This window comes from Phytophthora sojae (assembly GCF_000149755.1).
Source record: "Phytophthora sojae unplaced genomic scaffold PHYSOscaffold_12, whole genome shotgun sequence".
Taxonomy (NCBI): Eukaryota; Oomycota; class Peronosporomycetes; order Peronosporales; family Peronosporaceae; genus Phytophthora; species Phytophthora sojae.
In genome coordinates this window covers 152,266-174,891 of record NW_009258126.1, presented here as the reverse complement: position 1 = coordinate 174,891, position 22,626 = coordinate 152,266, and the positions used below count along the sequence as shown (strand labels likewise).

General features: G+C 53.7%; 10 protein-coding genes across 10 annotated transcripts; 6 read left to right on the top strand and 4 right to left on the bottom strand.

Annotated features, from left to right (window-relative positions):
- Nucleotides 1-350: 350 nt before the first annotated feature.
- PHYSODRAFT_262769 (hypothetical protein) lies at nt 351-2,042 on the bottom strand (the record flags this gene model as incomplete). The annotated part of the gene is made up of 1 exon (XM_009538505.1): nt 351-2,042. The coding sequence occupies one exon, from the start codon at nt 2,040-2,042 to the stop codon at nt 351-353; it is 1,692 nt and encodes a 563-aa protein (XP_009536800.1).
- A 913-nt stretch (nt 2,043-2,955) lies between these two features.
- On the bottom strand, nt 2,956-4,737 carry PHYSODRAFT_529493 (hypothetical protein; the record flags this gene model as incomplete). The annotated part of the gene is made up of 1 exon (XM_009538504.1): nt 2,956-4,737. One exon carries the CDS (start codon nt 4,735-4,737, stop codon nt 2,956-2,958), a length of 1,782 nt encoding a protein of 593 aa, XP_009536799.1.
- Nucleotides 4,738-5,920: 1,183 nt separating this feature from the next.
- PHYSODRAFT_262732 (hypothetical protein) lies at nt 5,921-6,529 on the top strand (the record flags this gene model as incomplete). The annotated part of the gene is made up of 2 exons (XM_009538503.1): nt 5,921-6,099; nt 6,142-6,529. The coding sequence occupies 2 exons, from the start codon at nt 5,921-5,923 to the stop codon at nt 6,527-6,529; spliced, it is 567 nt and encodes a 188-aa protein (XP_009536798.1).
- A 695-nt stretch (nt 6,530-7,224) lies between these two features.
- Nucleotides 7,225-7,779, top strand: PHYSODRAFT_417649 (hypothetical protein; the record flags this gene model as incomplete). Its single annotated transcript, XM_009538502.1, has 1 exon — nt 7,225-7,779. A coding segment is annotated over one exon (555 nt), but the record flags the coding sequence as incomplete, so codon positions are not given.
- A 734-nt stretch (nt 7,780-8,513) lies between these two features.
- Nucleotides 8,514-11,729, top strand: PHYSODRAFT_528925 (hypothetical protein; the record flags this gene model as incomplete). The annotated part of the gene is made up of 2 exons (XM_009538501.1): nt 8,514-11,648; nt 11,694-11,729. 2 exons carry the CDS (start codon nt 8,514-8,516, stop codon nt 11,727-11,729), a joined length of 3,171 nt encoding a protein of 1,056 aa, XP_009536796.1.
- Nucleotides 11,730-12,416: 687 nt separating this feature from the next.
- On the top strand, nt 12,417-12,941 carry PHYSODRAFT_527908 (hypothetical protein; the record flags this gene model as incomplete). Its single annotated transcript, XM_009538500.1, has 1 exon — nt 12,417-12,941. The coding sequence occupies one exon, from the start codon at nt 12,417-12,419 to the stop codon at nt 12,939-12,941; it is 525 nt and encodes a 174-aa protein (XP_009536795.1).
- Nucleotides 12,942-13,682: 741 nt separating this feature from the next.
- On the top strand, nt 13,683-15,411 carry PHYSODRAFT_402638 (hypothetical protein; the record flags this gene model as incomplete). Its single annotated transcript, XM_009538499.1, has 3 exons — nt 13,683-14,964; nt 15,027-15,308; nt 15,380-15,411. Coding segments are annotated over 3 exons (1,596 nt in total), but the record flags the coding sequence as incomplete, so codon positions are not given.
- A 1,880-nt stretch (nt 15,412-17,291) lies between these two features.
- On the bottom strand, nt 17,292-19,014 carry PHYSODRAFT_340354 (hypothetical protein; the record flags this gene model as incomplete). The annotated part of the gene is made up of 4 exons (XM_009538498.1): nt 17,292-17,332; nt 17,403-17,684; nt 17,744-18,652; nt 18,714-19,014. 4 exons carry the CDS (start codon nt 19,012-19,014, stop codon nt 17,292-17,294), a joined length of 1,533 nt encoding a protein of 510 aa, XP_009536793.1.
- Nucleotides 19,015-19,879: 865 nt separating this feature from the next.
- Nucleotides 19,880-20,260, top strand: PHYSODRAFT_306464 (hypothetical protein; the record flags this gene model as incomplete). The annotated part of the gene is made up of 1 exon (XM_009538497.1): nt 19,880-20,260. One exon carries the CDS (start codon nt 19,880-19,882, stop codon nt 20,258-20,260), a length of 381 nt encoding a protein of 126 aa, XP_009536792.1.
- Nucleotides 20,261-21,621: 1,361 nt separating this feature from the next.
- Nucleotides 21,622-21,927, bottom strand: PHYSODRAFT_340353 (hypothetical protein; the record flags this gene model as incomplete). The annotated part of the gene is made up of 1 exon (XM_009538496.1): nt 21,622-21,927. The coding sequence occupies one exon, from the start codon at nt 21,925-21,927 to the stop codon at nt 21,622-21,624; it is 306 nt and encodes a 101-aa protein (XP_009536791.1).
- Nucleotides 21,928-22,626: the final 699 nt, after the last annotated feature.

Below are 22,626 nucleotides of genomic sequence, written 5' to 3'. Positions count from 1 at the left end.
GATGTTATGTCTGTATACATTTCAAGAAAAGGATAATGAAGATTATGCCGTCATGTAAGGGTACACCAGGTCATCGCACTAAGCCTCCTCCCCCGCCTGCGTGAGCCGACCCGAGATATCCACGCGCTATAATATCAAAGCGATACATTACTTGTGTACATCAGCTCCTCATCTCATCGATGATGTGTGCGTGAAAAAAATCCCTGTTTTCCTTTTTTTACTTCAGCTTTTAAAAAAAACTTAAAGAAAAAGTCAGCTGTGTAACATGTAGCGAATACAGTAAGATTTTCGATCTACTTGGCATTCGATCCGTATCTACATTGGGCAACGAACACTCCCCAATACCCACTCTACCACGCTGTATCGAAGGCCGGTTCTGGATAGTTGATTGTGTCATTCGAGTCCTCGACCGATTCCTGCGATCCCACCATAACCGAGTAGGCCACGGTGCCATCCCCCGACGATCCCCACGAGCCCGAATACGACGTCGAGTTCGTCGAGTCCGTTGGATCGGGGCAACCGAACTGAGCCTCCATGTTCTCGCGCCACGACTCGTAGATGATCGACTCCGAACCGTTCACAATGGCGTCCACAATGGTCTTGCAGCGCGGCTCCTTCACCTTCCAGAGCGCCTTGAACTCAGGCGAGTAGTCCTTCGTGCCACCCAGACACACGTGCTCGAACATGCAGGCTTGGCGCTCGAGGTCGGCCATGTTTTCATGCGAGTCTCTACCCATGGCTTCCATGGTCTGGTCGTACCAGTCGATGACGCGCTTCTCGTCTTCGTCGGTGATGTAGGCCTCGGTGGGTGTGTCGGCGTCGATCTGTTTGCCCGTGTTGTCCAGGGCGATAATGTTCAAGTAGTTGCCGTTGCTGCCGGATTCTTCGTCCTGGGTGACCGAGCATTTGGAAGTACCGTTGGTCTCTGTGCTTTCCATCATCTCCTCCAGCTTGCGGGTCGTGGGTGCAGCATCACATTGCGAATACAGCGTTGCTAGTTGTCCACTGAACGCATACGTGTAGCTGCTAGTGCCTAAGTCGCGAGTATCCATGAGACCCACGAACTGGGTCGGCACTCCAGTGAAGTACTTGCCAATCTTCGGGTCGGTCCGGCCTGGAATCGGATTCACTCCCTTCTCTCCGGTGCGCATGGTGATGGCATCAGTCGGGTTGAAGGTGCCAGTGTCACGACGAGCGCATGATGTCCACCCTGCGCTTGCTGTCTTCTGGGCGGTGGTCAAAATGGCTGTCCCCACGCGACACTTGTGGAAGATGGAGTGCAGCGCATCGACCATGGCGTGGTGCGACCAGAAGAGTGGGTCCGCTGGGGAGGCGAAGGTGCCCATTGTGCTCCCAAGGTTGGCGTGGACATTGTTGTGGCAGCCTTTCTCGACCAGAGGAGACATTTGTCCGATGGTTTTCCCGCCAAGCACTTGGTTACGCACTGACGCGTAGCCTGCAGCCGTCGGCACCCTAGCAGCACTCCAGTCACTACGCGGGATGCACTTGACGCAAGCTGTGCCGGTGATGGACGTTAGTTGGCAGAAGTGATCCAACGGCGACACGGCCACACAGCGACCGGAGTTGTTGATACCGTTGATGGCGAGCGTCCGTTGCGTGCCCTTCCAACCGCCGAGCTCCCTGGTGATGGCCATGCAGCTGCCGAACGAGTTGCACGTACCCGCCGTCACGCGGGCCGCGGCCACAATCCAGTTGAAATACGGCACCGTCACACACGCGTACGCCGCGCCTTGTCCGCGTAGCATGTTCTCGAACACGACGAGCAGCAGTCGGTGCCAGTAGACGAACATGCACTGGTTGTGCGCCTCCATCTCGGACTTCATCTCGGTGTGCATCTCGACGAACTTGATGTAGGCGCCGGAGTCCATTGCCGCGGCGATGGCGTTCTTGTACGTCGTCTTCTCCGTGGCGGTCATGGCATCCCAGTCCTTACGGACACGTGCACCACAGGTAGTTTGCGCTTGAGCTACGCTTGCGACGATCGCCAGGAGACCGAGACTCAGAATCCATAGCACCTTCATGACGAATACAGGATCTCGACGTCCACCACGGCAGCTTGGAAATTGAGAACTGAGGCCTTCGTTGTCCCCGAACCTACCGACTTTGTCCGTTTCCGACGGGCAGCAAGCAGTCCTCTCGTCGCGATAGAAAATCGGCCGAGGACAGTTTCGCAAAAATCAGCCTTCGCGATGGGTATCACGAGTTAGCACGACCCCATTGATCCCTATCCTGCTAACTTCTGGTGTTACTAGCGCGCACGATAGGATTCGGCATCCGTTGCCGGTGGTGTGCCTGCGACCGCCATGCTATCCATAAATTACCAGTAATTTATTACTTATCTTCGCGGAAATTCAACTGATATTGTATTCCTGAAATTTTCGATTAATTGATCGAAAACAATTATCATTCAGTTTTGTTGGTTCAATAAGAATATATTGTGTATATTTTTGTAATTCATATACAAAAAATAAAATTCCTGCAGTCTAACAGTTTTCAAATGAAATTATGATAATCTATTTAGTTTTAACGATTATTGTTCGAATTTGATTGAAACCACTGGCAATATTGACAATACCAACATTGACTCCAAGTTGACGCAATGAATAATAAATATCTAACAATCGATCGCAAGCCAGTTTCAGAGGTATCGCTAGGTTGGGCTGGGGCCTACTATAGTTTCTTGCGTTTTGGTATTTAATGATTCGTCCGGAGAGCCGCACCGTTTTCTAGTAACTTCCGGCGAAGTGACTTCATGAGATACCAAACGTGTAACACCTCCGTCCAGTACTCATCCATTTATATTCACTATAGATACCAGTGAGTCCACCGGACTAAAAAAATCTAAGCTCTACATGCTCAAAGAGCATACAGGCGCAACCAAATATATGGAGGGGTCTCCCCTCGTTGCTGCGTTACAGACCGTCCTCAGCTTCCTCAAGCATCCCAAGTCGTGTCGGTTGGCAGATCCACTTCACCATCGGTATCCGGGAACTGGATCGTGTCATTCGAGTTCTCGACCGATTCCTGCGAGCCGCCTACAACCGGGTACTCCACGGTGCCATCCTCCGACGATCCCCACGAGCCCGAGTACGAACCCGAAGACGAGCTCGAGTCCGTCGGCTCAGGGCAGCCGAACTGAGCCTCCATGTTCTCGCGCCACGACTCGAAGATGATCGACTCCGAGCCGTTCAGGATCGCGTCCACGATGGCCTTGCAGCGCGGCTCCTTCACCTTCCAGATGGCCTTGAACTCGGGCGAGTAGTCCTTAGTGCCGCCCAGACAAACGTGCTCGAACATGCAGGCTTGACGCTCGAGGTCGGCCATGTTCTCATGCGAGTCGCCGCCCATGTACTCAAGAGTCTGGTCGTACCAGTTGACGACGCGCTTCTCGTCATCGTCGGTGACGTAGGCATCGATGGGCGTGTCCTCGGTGATCGGCTGGCCGGAGTTGTCGACGACCACGATGTCCTGATGACCGTCGTCCTGGCCGGTGTAGTCGGTCTCGGGGAAGTTGTTCTGCGACGCGTAGTCGTTTCCGTCGGCATCGTAGCCATCGTCTTCGGCCACGCCACACATTTTTGGCTTTGGGGCGGTGCTGTTGGTTGCCATCTCCTCCAGCTTGCGGGACATCGGCGCTGCATCGCATTGGGTGTACATGGTCGCGACCTGTCCGCTGATGTAGTAGCCGTAGCTGCTGGCGCCCAAATCGCGCACGTCCATGAGACCTGCGAACTGGTTGGGGACCCCCGTGAAGTATCTGCCGATTCGTGGGTCGTTCTGGCCAGGGATCGGATTAATGCCCCTCTCGCCCGTACGCATGGTGATCACGTCGGTCGGGCTGAAGGTGCCACCGTCACGGCGGGCACAAGACGTCCAGCCGACACTTGCCGCCTTCTGAGCGAACGTAAGCCGAGCTGTTCCCACGCGGCACTTGTGGAAGACGACGTGGAGCAGATCGATCATCGCGTGGTGCGACCAGAAGATCGGGTCGGACGGCGAGGCGAACGTTCCCATGGTGCTGGCGAGGTTGGCGTGGACGTTGTTGTGGCAGCCCTGCTCGATGAGAGGCGACATCTGACCGATGGTCCTGCCGTTGAACACTTGCTGGCGCACGGACGCGTACCCTGCAGAGGTGGGCACCCGAGCCACGCTCCAGTCGCTGCGAGGCACGCACCGGGCGCAGTTGGCTCCGCTGAGGGACGAAAGCTGGCAGAAGTGATCCAACGGCGACACGGCCACACAGCGACCGGAGTTGTTGATACCGTTGATGGCGAGCGTCCGTTGCGTGCCCGTCCAACCGCCGAGCTCCCTGGTGATGGCCATGCAGCTGCCGAACGAGTTGCACGTGCCCGCCGTCACGCGGGCCGCGGCCACAATCCAGTTGAAATACGGCACCGTCACACACGCGTACGCCGCGCCTTGTCCGCGTAGCATGTTCTCGAACACGACGAGCATCAAGCGGTGCCAGTAGACGAACATGCACTGGCGGTGAGCCTCCATCTCGGACCTCATCTCCGTGTGCATCTCGACGAACTTGATGTAGGCGCCGGAGTCCATTGCCGCGGCGATGGCGTTCTTGTACGTCGTCTTCTCCGTGGCGGTCATCATATCCCAGTCTTTGCGGAGTCGGGACCCGCAGGTCGTTTGCGCTTCAACTTCCGCCAGTCGCGAGAGCAGCGCGAAGAGAGCGACGCTCAGAACCAATAGGATCTTCATGGTGGATCGATCCGCAGTCGAAGGGGTTCAATGAGCTGCCACCTGCGCGGATGGCAATGAAACGAGGAATGGAGTCGTGGCGTGACGGCATCTGGGGGCACCTTGGTCCAGCGAGCGTGGCAGTTTTTCTCCGGCGCGCCTGAATATTCCGCCGGCCAGAAGACAGCGCTGGCGCGTGGAAACCGCTGACTTTTCGATGAAAGTGATGGTTTCTATGGCAATTGCGAGGCATTGCTATGCCGGTATCGGCTGTCGCCGCCACAGCGTTCTGGGCGCACCCTCCGGGCATAGTAGCAGGAGTCCAGACGGAGCGTCCTAGGTTCAACGCGCCATATGCGCCACGTTGTGCCCCGTGAGGACAGGCTCCATGGGCCCACGTGGAGTGCAGTCCGTTCGGTTTTAAAGGCTCGTTGCTAATGGGTCCGCCGCACCACGCGTTGGTCGATCAGCTGCAAATGCAATGCTTCCTTCAAACGCTCTACTTCTACGATAGAAGCGTTGGCTTGGGTCCCTGGAATTTCAAACGGAGCTTGGACTCGAATTCCGGCGGTTGTGAAGCGCGACTTGCACCCAGTCGATTACCAACGGAATGCACCCTCGCATGGCCACTCCTAGGGCGCTTGAGACCATGTGAGCTAACTCACGTCGTGGGTGCGCTGGATTCCGGCGCAGTCCCATTCAGTTCCTCTCTCGGGGGTCCGTCCAGCCGACAATATGGCGAGTGGCGTTGGCTTTCTTGCCTGTGGGGCATCGGGATCGGGAGGGGATCGCAATCCCCGGTTGACACCTCGTCGCCCGAGACGGACAGCAAAGGCTATCGAACGCCGAGAAAACGTTGAGTGATCGGCTGCAGACGTCCTCAGAGGACTCCTCTACTGCTTGGATCCGACGATCTGGACTGGATCGCCAGATTTGATGACCCTAAAAACATGTGGTCTGTCTCGAACATCTTGATCTTGAATACCACACCATGTCAGTCGATGAGCATTTGGAGCTCCTTCCGCTCCACTACATGTAGAGCCTTGCTCGGGTCGCGAAAGCCATATTGCAGGGTCATGCTGCTTCACCCGGCAAGCTGTCAATTCGAATCGATGCGCTGCGCTGCGTGGCGTGCTACATGGACTTCATCTCATTCCCCGATTTTCCATTGGCAAGCAAAAGCCCACTCCCCACACCGACGAATATGCTCACTTTCCTCATGTCCCTGGCTGTGGTCGGCAGCGCGCTTGTACTGCAGGCCGAAGCGCATCAGGTCGTGTATATTCCGTCGCCCACGTGGACGCGTGCGAACTCGACGGCCGCAGAGCGTCGTGAGCTTTGGAACCCGTTGGCGTTCCTCGAGAACCAAGGTTTCCAGACGCAGTAGAACTTCACCCAGTACCAGGTCGACAACGGCTACAAGAGCCTGCGTGATTTCATGGACAACGCCAAGTACACGGTCACGGAAGGAGCCGACCAGGCCTGCGGATGGACCGACCCCAAGGGCATCGCCCAGCAGATTCCATCGGACGGAACCATGCGTACGTCGGGCTACACCCACGACGGCCCCTGCGAGATCTACATGGGCGACAAGCTGGCGCTGTCGTATCTGAACTGCCACGAGTCGATCACGGACCAGACGTTCAAGCTGGACTACAGCGGATGTGGCGATAGCTGCACCTTGTACTGGTACTGGCTGGGCGTGCGCTTCCTCAACAACAAGTACTCGTGGCAGGTGTACAAGGAGTGCATCCCCATCTACTCGGGCTCGGGCGGTGGCGCAACGATGACGACGAACCCGAACGGCAACTGAGTGAACCTCAACTACAGCCAACTCGTCGATCTCGACCAGTATTTGTGTACAAGAGGCACTGTGTGTCAAGTCTAGAGTTTAGATGTTCTGTTAGACAGATAGCGATAGCTATTCTAACTATGAGTACATGCACCTACTTCATCGTGTACACCAATTTTATGTCTTTAGGTTTCGCATGCGTTGCCGTGCCCGCGTGCGAAGTGCGGGGTTTCATGAAGCGTGGAGCCAGGAATCCCGATCGATTTCCACCATCGAACCGACAATTTGACCCAGGATGGACATACATACTGTACACTCGGGAAACCAAAGTATTACTGTACGAGACGCATTGTTATGAAGGCGCTGGCACGAAAGCCCTTCGCCCGGACAGTGTCATCGGCATGCTCAAGCTCCAATGCATCTCTCGAGCAGCAGCACAGCAGCTGGTGATCGTCCTCTACATGCCCTTAGTAAATTTCTGTAAGACAGGGAAGTGCGATATCCCTTGATGCGATTCCCCCCACATCTGCTCGTGAAGAAACGCTGCCGCGAAAGACAAGTCAAATTGAACCGAGTCTGTACAAACAGTAAAAAGCAGGCGTGTTAGTTCGTTTCTCCCCATCGAAATGCCCCTTGCGCGACGCTCGGCTTTCCAGAGTTCATTTCTCAATTGACCCGCGCTCGAACTCATCCAGGTGACACTGTAGTGGACAATGTTGACGTCCATCGCAGTTATCGGTAGTGCTCTGGCGTTGCAGAGTCTCTCCGTGGAGGCTCACCAGGTCGTCTACGTTCCGTCGCCCACTTGGACGCGAGCCAACTCGACGGCTTCCGAGCGTCGTGAGCTCTGGAACCCGCTGTCTTTCCTCGAGAAGGAGGGATTCAAGACGCAGGAGAACTTCACGCAGTACCAGGTCGACAATGGCTACAAGAGTCTCCGCGACTTCATGGAGAGGGCCAAGTACAAGCTGACGGATGGAGCCGACCAGGCCTGCGGATGGACCGACCCCAAGGGAATCCCGCAACAGATCCCCGAGGACGGCACGATGCGCACGTCGGGCTACACCCACGACGGACCGTGTGAGATCTACATGGGCGACAAGCTGGCCCTCTCGTACCTCAACTGCCACGAGTCGATCACTGACCAGACGTTCAAGCTGGACTACAGCGGCTGCGGGGATAGCTGCATCCTGTACTGGTACTGGCTGGGCGTGCGTAAGCTGAAGGGCAAGTTCTCGTGGCAAGTGTACAAGGAGTGCATCCCGCTCTACTCTGGCTCTGGCGGCGGTGGTGGTGCACCGGCCCCCGCTACGGGCTCAGCTGCGGCTCCTGAGGCTGATTCAACCAGCAGCAAGGCTTCGGGCTCCTCGAATAACACTCCGACGACACAGTCAACGGATGCCCCTGCGACCCCCGAAGCTCCGTCCACCGCCCGATCGTCCCCTTCAGCTCCGTCGACCGAGTCGTCTCCCTCCACTGAGACGACGCAGACCGAGGCGCCTTCAACGGATGCGACGACGCCGACTCCGGACAAAAAGTGCAATGCACCGGCGCGGAAGCGCATCCGTGCTTAGAGAAGCAGGGACCAGTAGCGTCTCGTGTTGTACCGAGCACGTGTTGTGGACGCACGAAATCGAAATGAGTGGTTCACATGTTGTTGTTTGGTCGCTATAGATGTCAATACCTTTTTCATGCGCAACTTTGTATATTCCTGAAGAGCTCACTCAAAAGGCAAATACGGCGACGCGGACTCGGCTATCGAGGTGTGTTGTATTCAAGTTGAAAGTTAAAAAAAAATCGAGTTGAGTTAAAAAAAAAGTTTCATGAACATATTACAAGCACGAAACCGACTAATTACCTTATTTTCTTAGCGCCACCTTCCGCGCACATCGCATCGCGCCACAACCGTCACACGTTTCTCCAGTACCCTCAGCCACCAATCGGTGACCCAATAGACTGGTAGCGGAGCCATTTCCACTTCCACTTCGCGTCACCTCCAACCGCCATGGCCGACGAGGAGCTGGACCTGTTCGGCGCCTTCGACGACGCGACCGCCACGCTCACGGCCGAGGAGCAGGCCGCCACCTCCGCCAAGCGCAAGGAGGCGCCCGCGCCCGCCGCCAACGACGACAAGGCGGCGTCCCCGCCCGCCAAGAAGCAGCAGCAGCAACAACCCCAAAGTCAGAGTGATGGTCGTCCGGCCTCCACGGCGCTCAAGGTCGTGGAGGGCAAGCGCATCGACGCGACGCCCGTGGACGGCAGCGACAAGGGCTCGGGAGGCGTCGTGTCCACCGGCACGCAGCAGAAGAACCTCATCTCGTTCTCCGTGTACCCGCCGGACTACGAGATGACGCCCACGGCGGGCGCCGCCGCCGAGAACCCGGCCAAGACGTACCCGTTCACGCTGGACCCGTTCCAGCAGCAGGCCGTGGACTACATCGAGGCCGGCGAGTCGGTGCTGGTCTCGGCCCACACGTCGGCCGGCAAGACGGCCGTGGCCGAGTACGCCATCGCCAAGTCGCTGCGCGACAAGCAGCGCGTCATCTACACGTCCCCCATCAAGGCGCTGAGCAACCAGAAGTACCGCGACCTGGAGGAGGAGTTCGGCGACGTGGGCCTCATGACGGGCGACATCACCATCAACCCGTCCGCGACGTGTCTGATCATGACGACGGAGATTCTCAGGAGCATGCTCTACCGAGGCTCGGAGATCATGCGCGAAGTGGCGTGGGTCATCTACGACGAGATCCACTACATGCGCGACAAGGAGCGCGGCGTCGTCTGGGAGGAGAGTATCATCCTGCTGCCGCACAAGGTGCGTTTTGTGTTTTTGTCGGCCACGATCCCCAACTCCAAGGAGTTCGCCGGCTGGATCTGCCACATCCACCACCAGCCCTGCCACGTCGTGTACACGGACTACCGTCCCACGCCCCTGCAGCACTACATCTTCCCCGCTGGAGGCAACGGACTGCACCTGGTGGTGGACGAGAAGGGCAAATTCCGTGAAGACAACTTCCAGAAGGCCATTGCCACGCTGTCGGCGTCGGTGGACGACGCGGCGGCGGAGCTGGCGTCCTACGGCAGCAACACCAAGCGACGCAAGGCCCAGAAGAGCAACCCCAAGAAGAAAGTCGGCACGGACGTATTCCGCATCGTGAAGCTCATCATGGAGCGGCAGTATGACCCCGTGATCATCTTCTCCTTCAGCAAGCGCGAGTGCGAGTCGTACGCGCTGCTCATGTCCAAGCTCGACTTCAACACGGAGGAGGAGAAGCAGTCCGTGGACCAGCTCTTCAAGAACGCCATGGACTCGCTCTCGGACGACGATCGCGCGCTGCCACAGGTGGACTCGATCCTGCCGCTGCTTCGTCGTGGCATCGGTATTCACCACGGTGGTCTGCTGCCTATTCTCAAGGAAGTGATCGAGATTCTGTTCGGCGAAGGTCTGCTCAAGTGTCTGTTTGCCACCGAGACTTTCTCAATGGGTCTGAACATGCCTGCCAAGACGGTCGTGTTCACCAACTGCCGCAAGTACGACGGCAAGGACTTCCGCTGGATCACTGCCGGCGAGTACATTCAGATGTCTGGTCGTGCTGGTCGACGTTCGCTGGATGCACGTGGTATCGTTATTCAGATGCTGAGCGAGCAGATGGAGCCGCAGGTGGCCAAGGGCATTCTCTACGGCCAAGCCGACCCGCTTTTCAGCACATTCCACCTCGGCTACAACATGCTGCTCAACTTGATGCGTGTGGAAGATGCCGACCCGGAGTACATGATCAAGCAGTCTTTCCACCAGTTCCAGAACGAGCAGGCCGCGCCTGCGCTGGAGGAAGCGCTTGAGCGCGCCAAGGAGGAGAAAGACCAGATCGTGATCAAGAACGAGGAAGAAGTCGCGCAGTACTATTACCTGTCCAGGTCGCTCGTGCGTCTTAAAGAGGAGTTCCTGGCTATTCGCAACAAGCCGGACTATGTGGTGCGCTTCCTCAACGGTGGTCGATTGGTGAAGCTTTACTGCCCGGACAGCGATGATGGCACGACTAAACCCAAGTGGGACTGGGGCGTTGTCGTCAACTTCACCACCAAGAACGCCAGCGACTCGACCTCTGCGACGCCTGACACGATTGTGCACGTTCTCCTGAACTGCGTGGCAAACAATGGCAACGCGAAGTCGAACGATGCCACCAACAGCAGCACTGCCTCGGAGCTGCCCACTCCGGCCCCGGAAGGAATGATGGGTCTGTCGTCGTCAACTACCTACGAGATGAAGATCTGCCCTGTGCCGCTCGAGATGCTGGACCTGCTGTCGTCGCTGCGTGTGTATATTCCCAAGGACTTGCGTACGTTAGAGAGCCGTCAAACTGTAGGCAAGTCGGTCAAGGAGGTGCTGCGCCGATTCCCTCAGGGTGTGCCGCTTTTGGACCCGCGTGAAGACATGGACATCCAGGACGAGCAGTTCGCACGTGTGATTGAAAAGACGGTCGAGGCAGAGAAGAAGCTGAAGAGCTCGGCCTTCCACAATGCAGCTGACAAGGAGGCTAGATTTGCCCTGTACAACCTGAAGATGGAGAGCGAGGCCAAGATGCGTGAGCTGGAGCGTAAGATCAAGGAGTCCAAGTCCTTGGTGCTGCGTGACGACCTGCGCCGTCGCCGACGTGTGCTGCGGAGACTTGAATTCGTGGACAAGGAGGGTGTGATTCAGCGTAAGGGCCGTACGGCTTGCGAGGTGTCTACGACGGACGAGCTTTTGGTGACGGAAATGATCTTCAACGGTCAGTTCAACGACTTGTCGGTGAACGATACAGTGGCGCTTTTGAGCTGTTTGATTAACACGGAGAAGAAGAAGGACAGCGACAAACCGCCGCAGGCCGAAAGCTTAGAGATCCCTGTTCGCCAGCTGCGCGAAAGTGCGCAGCGCATTGCAAAGGTGATGCAGGACGCCAAAATTACTGTCGATGTCGATGAGTACGCCGGTGCGTTCAACACAAGCCTGGTGGACGTGGTGATTGCCTGGTGCCAGGGGGCCAAGTTCTCGCAGATTTGCAAGATGTCGGACGCGTTCGAGGGCACGATTATCCGTTGTTTGCGTCGCCTTGAGGAGTTGCTGCGCCAACTTACGCTGGCTGCGCACTCCATCGGTGACGTCGAGCTCGAGAAGAAGTTCGAGGAGGGCGGCAAGAAGCTCAAGCGCGACATCGTGTTCGCCGCCTCCCTCTACCTGTAGTTTACCAACGCAGTTGTTATTCTCCATACAAACTTTTTGACTTGTGTTGTTAACTGTTTTTGGCAGAAAAGTCCTGACCAGCGCTTCAGTTCTCATCTTAATGAAGGCAGAGGCGTATTTAATGTGCGTGAACAGGACGGTGGCATCAAACAAAGCTCTCTAGGTTGTTTAGTACACGGCGTGTATACACGTAGCAGTGTTCCTTGGGCCTCCAACTTGGGGACAGCCTGGCGATCTACGATTAAGTATGCACGGCGTACTTCCAGCATTTATGTTGGTCGATCCCACGAAACATCGAGCGTTCTCTCGTACCGATCTACGAAGTCGGGGAGTCTGCAAACACGGATGACGTGGTCCTACCGAGGTTTATGGGGCTTGTGGAGTTTTGCAAAAAGTCATTACCTATCGTGTATAGAGCCCCCTACGACCACTGCGGTCACTGCTCACGTGCGTCTTTGTCATGGACGCTGACGATGGGATCGTCCTCCGTTTCCAGTCTAAGGTGTCCTTCAGGGGTCAACCTTGATGTTATCCTCACATCTGCTCAGGAGGAAAAGCTCCACGACCACCAAAGCTTTGTCAGTGCAACGCGCTGGAATGCTCTCCCCCGGTTAAGACTCAATTCCGTGGCTGTCACTTCTCAATTTACCTCCTCACCAATTCATCCAAGCAACCAAGCAAGCGGCAATGCTGACGTCCATCGCAGTTCTAGGCAGTGCCTTAATGCTGCAGAGTCTCTCCGTCGACGCCCACCAAGTCGTGCACGTCCCGACGCCAACGTGGACGCGAGCGAACTCGACGTCGGCTGAGTGCCAGGAACTGTGGAAGCCCTTGGCGTTCCTCGAAGGTCAGGGCTTCACGACTCAAGCAAACTTCACGCAGTTCATGGTTGACAACGGCTACAAGAGTCTGCGCGACTTCATGGACAACGGCAACTACTCGGTCACGAAAGGAGCCGACCAGGCCTGTGGGTGGACCGACCCGAATGGGATCCCCCAACAGATTCCTGAGGACGGCACCATGCGCACTTCGGGTTTCACACACGATGATCCCTGTGAGATCTACATGGGTGACAAGCTGTCGCTGTCGTACCCGAACTGCCACGAATCCATCACGAGCCAGCCGTTCAAGCTGGACTACAGCGCGTGCGGAGACAGCTGCGTGTTGTACTGGTACTGGCTGGGCGTGCGCTTCATCAAGGGCATCTCGTAGCAGGTGTACAAGGAGTGCATCCCGATCTACAACGGCTCGAGTGGTGCACTGACGTCAATTAATGCCACTGAGGCCCCGACAACTCAGTCATCTGTAGCTAATGAGGCTGAATCATCGAGCAGCCTGACGTCGAGTTCGTCCTATGAAACTTCGATGACGGAGTCTGCGGGTGGATCTGCTTCTGAGGGCTCGACGACGGAATTGTCCCTTTCCACGAAGACCTCACAAACAGAAGCGTCTTCAACGACAGCAACTTCGATTCGGAAGTGCAACGCAGCTCGCAAGCGTGTCCGTATCCACCAGTAGAGATGAAACTGGGGCGTTCCGGCACAGCACTACCAGGGAATGCAGATGATACCTTCGAGTTTTTTTTCACTCTTGGCGTCCACAACTGCATTTGATCGTTGTATTTACAATAGCAATTTGTTGGATCGGTGTACTCTTAATTGCTCGTGTTGGTTTGCGTCCGCCGTTCGGGCGTCGGAGTTTTCACATTCACAGCAGCCATTTCCCCCCCTGAATGATGTTAGTAAACAGAATCGACCGGGTAAGTAGGAAAAGAACGCTGTCGCTGTGGTAACAGGCTGAGTCCATTAGCGTTAATCGTGATGACGTTATTATCACGTAAGTATACCAGATAATAATGGCCGTGATATTTCGAGACAGTGTCGACATTTCCTCTCTCCTTCAGACTCGGCACCAGCCTCGATGTCGGCAACGTGGCGCGGCATTTTCAACCTCTGGGACTCCACTCAAGTGGAGCTGCATGGACTCTACTCGGAAGCGCGCGTGTTGGAGATGGCCAAGTATTCCGCCGAGACGAGCTGGCTACGGGTGATCGCCGTGCTATTCACCACTCCACTCCCGTGTTTAATCGTGACAATAGCGGTTGATGTTCTACCGCTCGCCGATCCGTCTGAAGGACTTGGCGCTAACAAGATGTTCTTCGCAAGGATATTTTACACCTTCATAGTGGTTTCCGTTCTCGTCGTGCAGCAGTTCCGGATGAGTGTACCGCTACTTCCGTACCCTTTAAAGCGCATCTTGGTCGAGTCGATGCTTATATCAGCTTGCGTTGTTGGGATTTTCTACGGAGTTGCCCAGACTATTGGCTTCCCGGTGCCGTTCGGGCTACTGATGATGGTTCCGCTTTGGGCGACTCTGATCGTGATCGCTATGACAGTAGCTTGGGCAAAGAAGGTGAGGGAAACGCCAGGAGCAGCGACGATGATTGTCAACGCCGCTAAACTGTGGGTATGTCAAGTGTCGCTGACTTTCACGTACCCTCCGTACTTTTACATCTTCACGACGTTGCCCAAGGGCGGGAAAACAGCGCTTGCGCTGTTGTTGCCTCTGATCAAATTGTTCATGAGAAATGTTGTGGCACGGACAGTGACTCACCTGAAGGACGAAATGCCTGAAGTCGTGGTATTCAACTGCGACGTCTTCAACGCGCTTTTCGTGTCTTACTGCATGCAGAACTCGCCGACGATTTGGATCACGCTGGAAATTATGTTCTTCGATGTAGTGATGATGACGTTCTCACTCCGCGGTGCAAGAAGCAGTCGTCGCTACCTGAAGGATCTAGAGCTGAAAATTGAACAACAACACAACTTGGATGGTATCAAAAGTTTTCGTGACCACAACGGGGAGGCAACTACTACGTTACGACGAGCTACTTTTCTACTGTGCCGTGCTGGTAACTTGACACCAGAAGTGACCCTGGTATCCCGAGCTAGAAACCCCACGCGGATAGCCCCGAGTCCTATTCTCGTGAATGGAGCGGCAGGAAGCAAAATTGCTAAACAATCTTTTGTAGCTAGGCCGAAAACTTTGGAGAATGCGCTTGTACCAGCGCAGAATTTGTCATTGGAAACACAACTAGCCCCAAATCTGGAGCATGTTGTACACGAGTTTCCCAGACTTCAAGCACGCTATATCCACAAGGTCCAGAGGTTGCTCTACGCAGCAGAATTTCTGCTTCTTCTCAACTTCGTCGAGGTCGTCATCCCATTGGTGTTTTGTAAGTATCTGCTTATTTGGTAATACTTGTACCCCTCCGGCTAATCGCTCATTATGTTCCAGCTATCTACATAACCTGCATGTTTTATCTGCCCAACGGCAACTACTATGCTCAAATTCACGGGATGAACCAAACTGAGCTAGTGGAGACGCTAAAAAGTGTGCAGTTTTACTGTGGCCTCCAGATCGCATCACTGCTTCTGCTTTGCGTTGCACTGCACCAAATTTTGGGACTTTCTCCTGTTCATCAGCTCGCATTCGTATTGGAAAAGCAATTCGTTGGAATTCAGAACAAAATGATATTTTGGGTGTTTTACAATGTGCAGGCTTCGTTACAGCACAATGGTAAGTTAGCCCAATCCTGTCAATGCGGTCAATCCAGATACGAAGCTTATTTATCTCTTCTCTCTCCCCAGGTTACGACTACACATTCAAATTCCCTTGGCTGCAGCACGTATCATCTGAATGAAAAATCTAGAAATGTGCTAAACACTGTTGAGGCACACTGGAATGCTCTTGCTGTTATTTTTCTCGTTGGCCGAATGGCGCCTATATGGCGTGTGTTCATCAACCTGTGGGAGTCGACTCAAGTGGAGCTGCATGGGAAGTGCTCGGAAGAGCGCATTCTGGAGCTGGCCAAGTATTCCACCGAGACGAGCTGGCTCCGAGTGCTCGCAGTTCTGTTCATCACTCCACTCGTGTGTTTAATTGTGACCGTGGCAGTGGATCTCCTCCCTCTCGCCGATCCGTCTGAAGGAGTTAGCTCCAACAAAATGTTCTTTGCTCGGACATTCTACACGTTTGTGGTGGTCACGGCTCTCGTTGTCTTGCAGTTCCGGGGCAGTGTTCGGATACTTCCGTATCCCCTCAAGCGTGTGGTAGTCAACACAATATTGGTGTCTCTTTGCGCCGTGGGCCTCATGTACAGCTATGCACAGACTATCGGCTTCCCCGTGCCTTTCGGGTTATTGCTGGTAACCCCTCCCTGGGCGATAATAATCTCGATCACTATGGTAATTGAGTGGGGGAAGAAGGTGAGGGAGACGCCAGGGGCAGCGACAATGCTCATCAACTCGGGTAAATTGTGGTTATGTCAATTGCTTCTGGTTTTCACATACCCGCCGTATTTCTTCGTCTTTACAACACTCTCGAAGCGTGGCAAGACGGCGTTTGCGCTATTGTTGCCAATCATTAAGATGTTCATGCGGAACATTTTAGCTCGGACTGTTACTCACCTGCACGACGAGATGCCCGAGGTGGTTGTGTTTAACTGCGACGTCTTCAACGCGCTCTTTGTTTCGTACTGCATGCAGAACTCGCCATCGCTCTGGATCACGTTGGAGATCATGCTCTTTGATATTGTGATGATGGTGTTTTCCCTTCGAGGAGCAAGGAGCAACCGTCAATACTTGAAGAATCTGGAGCAGAAAATTGGTCCTCACCAAAGCTCGGGTGGGAAGTTAACCACGCTACAGCGAGCTTCGATACTTTTGGAGGATAAGTCAAAGCCAGACGCGGCGACGATACCTCGACTTGTTGTTAAGCCCACCCGTATTGCTCCGAGCCCAGTTCTCGTAAATAGGGTGGCGGGAAAGCCCAGCAGCAAGAAAATCTCACCGACGGTCGTGGTTATGCCCAAAGCTATCGGGAATATGTTGGAGCCAGCGCAAAAATTGCCACCAGCAGTACCGATGCAGAGACCCCCAGTTCTGGAACAGGTTGTAAGTGGATCTCACAGACTTCAACTGCACTACACACGCAAAGTCCAGCGGTTGCTGTACGCGGCCGAATTTCTTTTGCTTCTGAACTACGTCGAGGTCATCATCCCTCTTGTGTTTTGTAAGTACTTTTTTCGTTGAATGACAGTCCTTGTTCGAAATAATTGATCTAATTGCTTGATGGCTCCCTCCAGCGATCTACTTGATCAGCATGTACTACGTCCCAAACGGCAACTACTACGCGCAGATTCACGGAATGGACCGGGCTGAGCTAGGCGACACATTGAGGAGCGTGCAGTTCTACTGCTCGCTCCAACTGGCTTCGCTTCTTCTGCTATTCGTTGCGTTGCAGAAAATTCTGGGGCTTTCTCCTATCCACCATCTCGCGTTTGTGCTAGAGAATCAGTTCCATGGGGTGCAGATTAAACTGGTCTTCTGGGTCTTTACAACGTACAGGCTTCGTTGCAGCATAATGGTAAGTCTGCACAATCCGCCACTGCCGCTGGTGATACGAACGCTAATTACTCCGATTTATGTAGGCTACGACTACAAATTCAAGTTCCCGTGGCTCCAACAGGCTCAGTAAAGTGGCCACAAAAGAGAGCATTCATTATTGACGTAGCCAAGCGAATTTGAAGGAGTAGTCATAGCCTTATAGAGCAATATCCATAAGTTAAGAAAAGTATATCATACAATACTGCCAAGCAACGCGTTAACGTACCAGAGTACTGTAGTGAGGCCTGCACGTTGTAGTAGACCCAGAACACTAGCTTGAGCTGCACTCCGCTGTACTGTTTTTCCAGTACGAATGCCAGTTGATGGATCGGAGAAAGTCCCAGAGTGAATTGCAATACGAAAAACAGCACGAAAAGCGAGAGCAATTGAAGCGAGCAGTAAAACAGCACACCTTGCAATGTATGGATAAGGTGGTCGCGATCCAAGCTCTGAAGCTGAGCGTAGTAGCCACGGTTCGGCAACTGGTACATGACATACAAGTAGATCGCTGTGACAAATTGTTAGAAGTGTAATAGCTTTTCGAATAGAATTTAATGCAGCACTTACAGTAGACCAGGGGGATGATAACCTCCACGTAGTTGAGCAAGAGGAGGAACTCCGCCGCATACACAAGTTGCTGAACCTTGCGCGTGTAGCGAATCGGCGGGTTCTCGCCAGTATTGGTTGCCGGATGGGCACCAACCTTGCCAAATAGTAGCTTAGGAGAAATCGGTACAATTGACCGGAAGTTCTTCGCTGTTGCCTCATTAGACTTTGCAGCTGCGGGCAGTAGAAACGCCAGCTTGTGGTCATCAACCGAGGGGGGTGATACAACCTCGGACTTTACGGTATAGTGCAACAGCATGCTGGCCCGGTCCAAAGTGGTCAGTCTCGTGCTTGAGCGCCTCGTACTCGAGTGGAAACTACCCCAGCTTCTCTCGGTTTCAATCCGTCGCTCCAGTTCCTTCAAGCTCCGACGTGAATTCCCCGCGTCGCGTAACGAGAAGGCCATCATCAAGGCGTCGAAGATCATCATCTCCAGCGTGATCCAGATTGACGGCGAGTTCTGCATACAGTACGAGACGAACAACGCATTGAAGATTTCCGCGTTGAACACCACGACTTCCGGCATTTCGTCAATGAGATGAACCACGGAGCGAGCGATGATGTTCTTCATAACCAGCTTTATCACGGGCAACAACAAGGCAAACGCCGTTTTGCCCTTCTTGGACAGCGTTGTGAAGACGTAGTAGTACACTAGATACGTGAACACCAGCAAAACCTCACATAGCCACAGTTTGATCGCGTTATAAACCATTTTCCCTGCTCCAGGCGTCTCTCTGATCTTCTTCGCCCACTCCACAGCCAGAGAAATGGCTACAAGTGTCGTCCAGGCTGGCGTCACCGTCATCAACGAAAATGGCAGCGGGAACCCGATAACCGCGGCCAGTCCGTAGTGCACGAGTACACAAAGTGCTGATACTACCACCCGTGTTTCGAATCGTCCTGTGCAAAGGGTACGGGAGAACTGGGACACTGAGGCGGAACTGGTGCGTCGCCAGGAAGGTGATGACCAGGAAAGTGTAGAACGAGCGCGCGAAGTATAAGTTGTTGCCCTTCACTCCATGAAAAGGGTCATCAAGCGGTAAAATATCCACGAGGACTGTCACGGCCAAGCAGGACAGCGGGGTTACCAGCAAAATCGTAACCACCCGGAGCCAGCTCGTCTCGTTCGCGTACTTTGTCAGCTCTAGCACTCGCTGTGTGGAGTGCGTCCCATGCATCTCCACTTGCGTCGCGTGCCATAGTTTGGCAAGGAAGCGACAAACGCATGCCATGGGTGTAGAGTGCTACGTTACTGCGTACACAACGTCCACAAGTACCCCGTGCGACCTCGGGTGACCCCCACCTACTTGTGTGCTGATTTTAGCTCTGTCTTCCTTTCTTTAGGTAAGGTTTGCATCGTTTTAAATATTCCTGCTACGTCACAAAAAGTCACTATGAACTCCTGCTTTTAGGGAAACAGCTTGCCCGGCTCGTGGTAGCTCGCCGCGCTTGCATGGCAAAACTTTTCAACACGATAAGAGACTAGATAAAGAAAAGGTCTCAAAACCAGGGATGCAAGCGAAAATCTTGACAGTTCCAGCGAAGTAAATTCCAGCATTGAACACTGATTACTGGTTCGCTAACTGTAATTGATGGAGCAAGTGAATTCCCCCGGGGATTTTTTTTTTTCTCACAGGGACACAAATGAAATTGCTTTGCAAGGTTGCAGATACACCGTTGGTCCTCTAGGCGAAGATGACTATTGAAGCAAGCATAACGCAACCAGAGATGATGCCGACACTTCAACCAATCCGATAACGCTAGCAAAGACGACGGCACTGGAAGTCATCTCCCAGCGTCTCTTTGGGTCAACTTGTCGGATATTCGGCCACCTGATGCAGTACGGTAACCAGGCACGCGATCACCGCAGACACATTCTATGATACTTACTACTGTAGTACACCGTTCCAAACGAACCCATTACAGTATAGTGGAGGCAATCGAGAGAACGTAACATTACGTGCTGCAAACGAACCGGAGTGTGTGGGCAAAACAACCCTGCAGTGGTGTACCAGGATCTCCATCACTTTTAATTCTGCTCTGCCGCGCCCAAAGGGCCCAGAAGAGAGGGAGACAAAACAACTAGCGTCTGGAGTTATGCGCACTCAACTCTGGGTTTTGCTTGTGGCTTTAGTCACTCTGCTGGCAAACACGGCAATGGTGTCAGCAAAGAGCGCAACGTCGGATCTGGGTCAGACGTCGGGATCGAGCTCCATGACATCCATGGACCAAGTCCGTGCTCTTCGAAGTCTACGCCAACTACGCCGCGATGTACCGGGCGGTACTAGCGATTTGGAGGGCATCAAGACCGTCAATGAGGCAATCACGGCCGGAGAAGAGCGAGGTTTCAGTGATGGAGTGTCAAGAAACTTTTTCGCACGATCACCGCTGATCGACCAAAAGCCAAGGGCGAAATTAAAACCTTTCACGAAGTGGAAACTAGCCTTCAGCAAGTGGCAGACAAGATATTGGGTGTAGGCGACAAAATGAAGAAACTCCGAAAAATGCAGGATAAAATAATGTCGAAGAAGTTCACCAAGTTGTACACGAGTGGACACGGGCCTAGCAAGTTTTTTGAGGAGGCGAAGAAGCAAACGACTAAACTGGGAAAGAGCAGTATCTCTTAGTGGGAGAACGCTACAAGAAGTGGACGAAAGACCATAACTTGGACTACTTCTAGCGAGGCGGCAACTGGACTTGTATCAGCTCATCGGGACGCAGTTAAACGAATGACATTCATTCGTGCCAGTCAATACAAGGAGCAACGTGTTCGTTCATCTGCATGAAGAATGCCAAACCAATCGAGAGTTTTCTGCTTGAGGTGGCTGACCAAGTGCTGGTTGTCGAAGGATGTCAGAGACAACTCAGCGAAGCTCAAAACCACACGAAGCTTTCATAGAATTATCAGGGTCTTATTGCAAATGGTTGTACTTCCCGCTGAAACCAGCTTTTGGTCGAATTTACCCACTACAAGTGACGTCGTCTTGGTCATGTAGCCACGAAAATTGAAATGTGTAGTCATAACCTGCCACGAATTAAGCAGATTAGGTACCCAAGCCCCTCGTCAGAAGTGCAACACTCGCACCTGAGTGCTGCAGTGAGCCTTGAACACTGTAAAACACCCAGACCACGAGCTTCACTTGGATCCCGACGAATTGTTTATCGAGGACAAACACCAAATGGGGAATCGGAGAGAGCCCGAACTTTTTGGTGAGCGCGTAAAAGAGCAGCAGCAACGAAACGAGCTGGAGCGAGCAATAGAACAACACGTTTGTGAGCGTCTCGATTACCTCGCGCTCACTCAGTTCATGAAGTTGTGCGTAATAGTCTCGGTTAGGCAAATTATTCATCGCAAACAGGTAGATTGCTGTAGATAAATAAACACGAAACAAAGGTCAACGGGTACGTTCGAGATACCCCTCCCCTTGCTTAGTTCTCTACTTACAGAAGACGAGTGGGATGATCACTTCCACATAATTCAGAAGGAGTGAACTCCGCCATGTACAAGAGCCGTTGAACCATGTGTGTGTACCTAACCGTGACCGGAAGCTGTGCCTGACCTTGAGCAATTGGGTGGACGCAGGCTGAAGACCTCATTGATGGTTCACATTTGGGTTTCTGAACTCTAGATGTGTGCATGCAGGGCTTTTCTCTTCGCCGTAGCCGCAGCAGTATACTCGCTCGGCCCAGTGTCGACAGAGCACGGTCTCCCATGAGTTTGATGTCAAGTAGTTAGTTCGATATGACCATTGAGATCCAGAGGTCTCTCGGTTTGATTTGATACTCCAAAGATTTCAGCCTCCGTCTCACGGGCTCTGCATCCCTCAACGAGACCGCTATCATGAAGAATCCACAATCATTATCTCCAACGTCGTCCTAAGAGTGGGTGAGGTCTGCATCCAATACGCAACGAAGAGCGCGTTAAACGCGTCGCAGTTGAAGACCACGATCTCCGGCACCTCGTCGCTCAGGTGCGTTATCGTCAGCGCGAAGAGGTTCCTCGTTGCCACCTTAATGACGGGCAATAACAGCGCAAAAGCCATCTGAGCCGTCTCTGAGAGCGTCGTGAAGATGTAAAAGTACGGCGGGTAGATGAAACCGAGGAGGAAGTCACACACCCACACTTTGGTAGCGTTTAGGATCATGGAGGCAGCTCCCGGCGTCTTTCGGACTCTCCAGCCGCATTCAAACGCTAACGTGATCCCGAGAAGCGTAACCCAAGCAGGACTCGTAGTCAACACAATAAAAGGCAGTGGGAAGCCTATCTGAAGAGAGAGTAGGTAGGAACATACCATGCTGAGAGCAGACGTCAGCAATGTGCTCACAATTAAGCGCCAGACTGGGTACGGAAGCAGCAACACGTTCATCCGGTACTGTTGCGTAGCCAACAGGATAACCACGAAATACGTATAGTACATTCGAAGGAAGAACATGTTGGTCGCCTTCGTCCGGGACGAAGGGGACGAATCGTCCCCTTCGCCGGGTCAGCCAGCGGTAGGATATCAACGAGAACCGTGATGAGTAAACAGGGGACGGGTGTGGCCGGCCACCATTACTCCAATCACCCGCAGCCAGCTCGTTTCATTCGTGTACTTTGCCAGGTCAAGTACGCGCTGCGCCGAGGACCTCCCGTGTAGCTCCACCTGCGTCAACTCCCAGAAAGTCGCCAGCGTGTTGCAGATTCTTCGCATTGGGTCTCAATATTAAAAGTCCTCCGAGGAGGAACGAGCTCAGCTAACGTAGTCGTCCGTAAATACCCTCGACTCGCCCATGTCAAACCTAGGATAGTTGTCCCGTCATGAACACCCGACTCTGGCAGAACGCTTTGTGTGATATTTTGACTG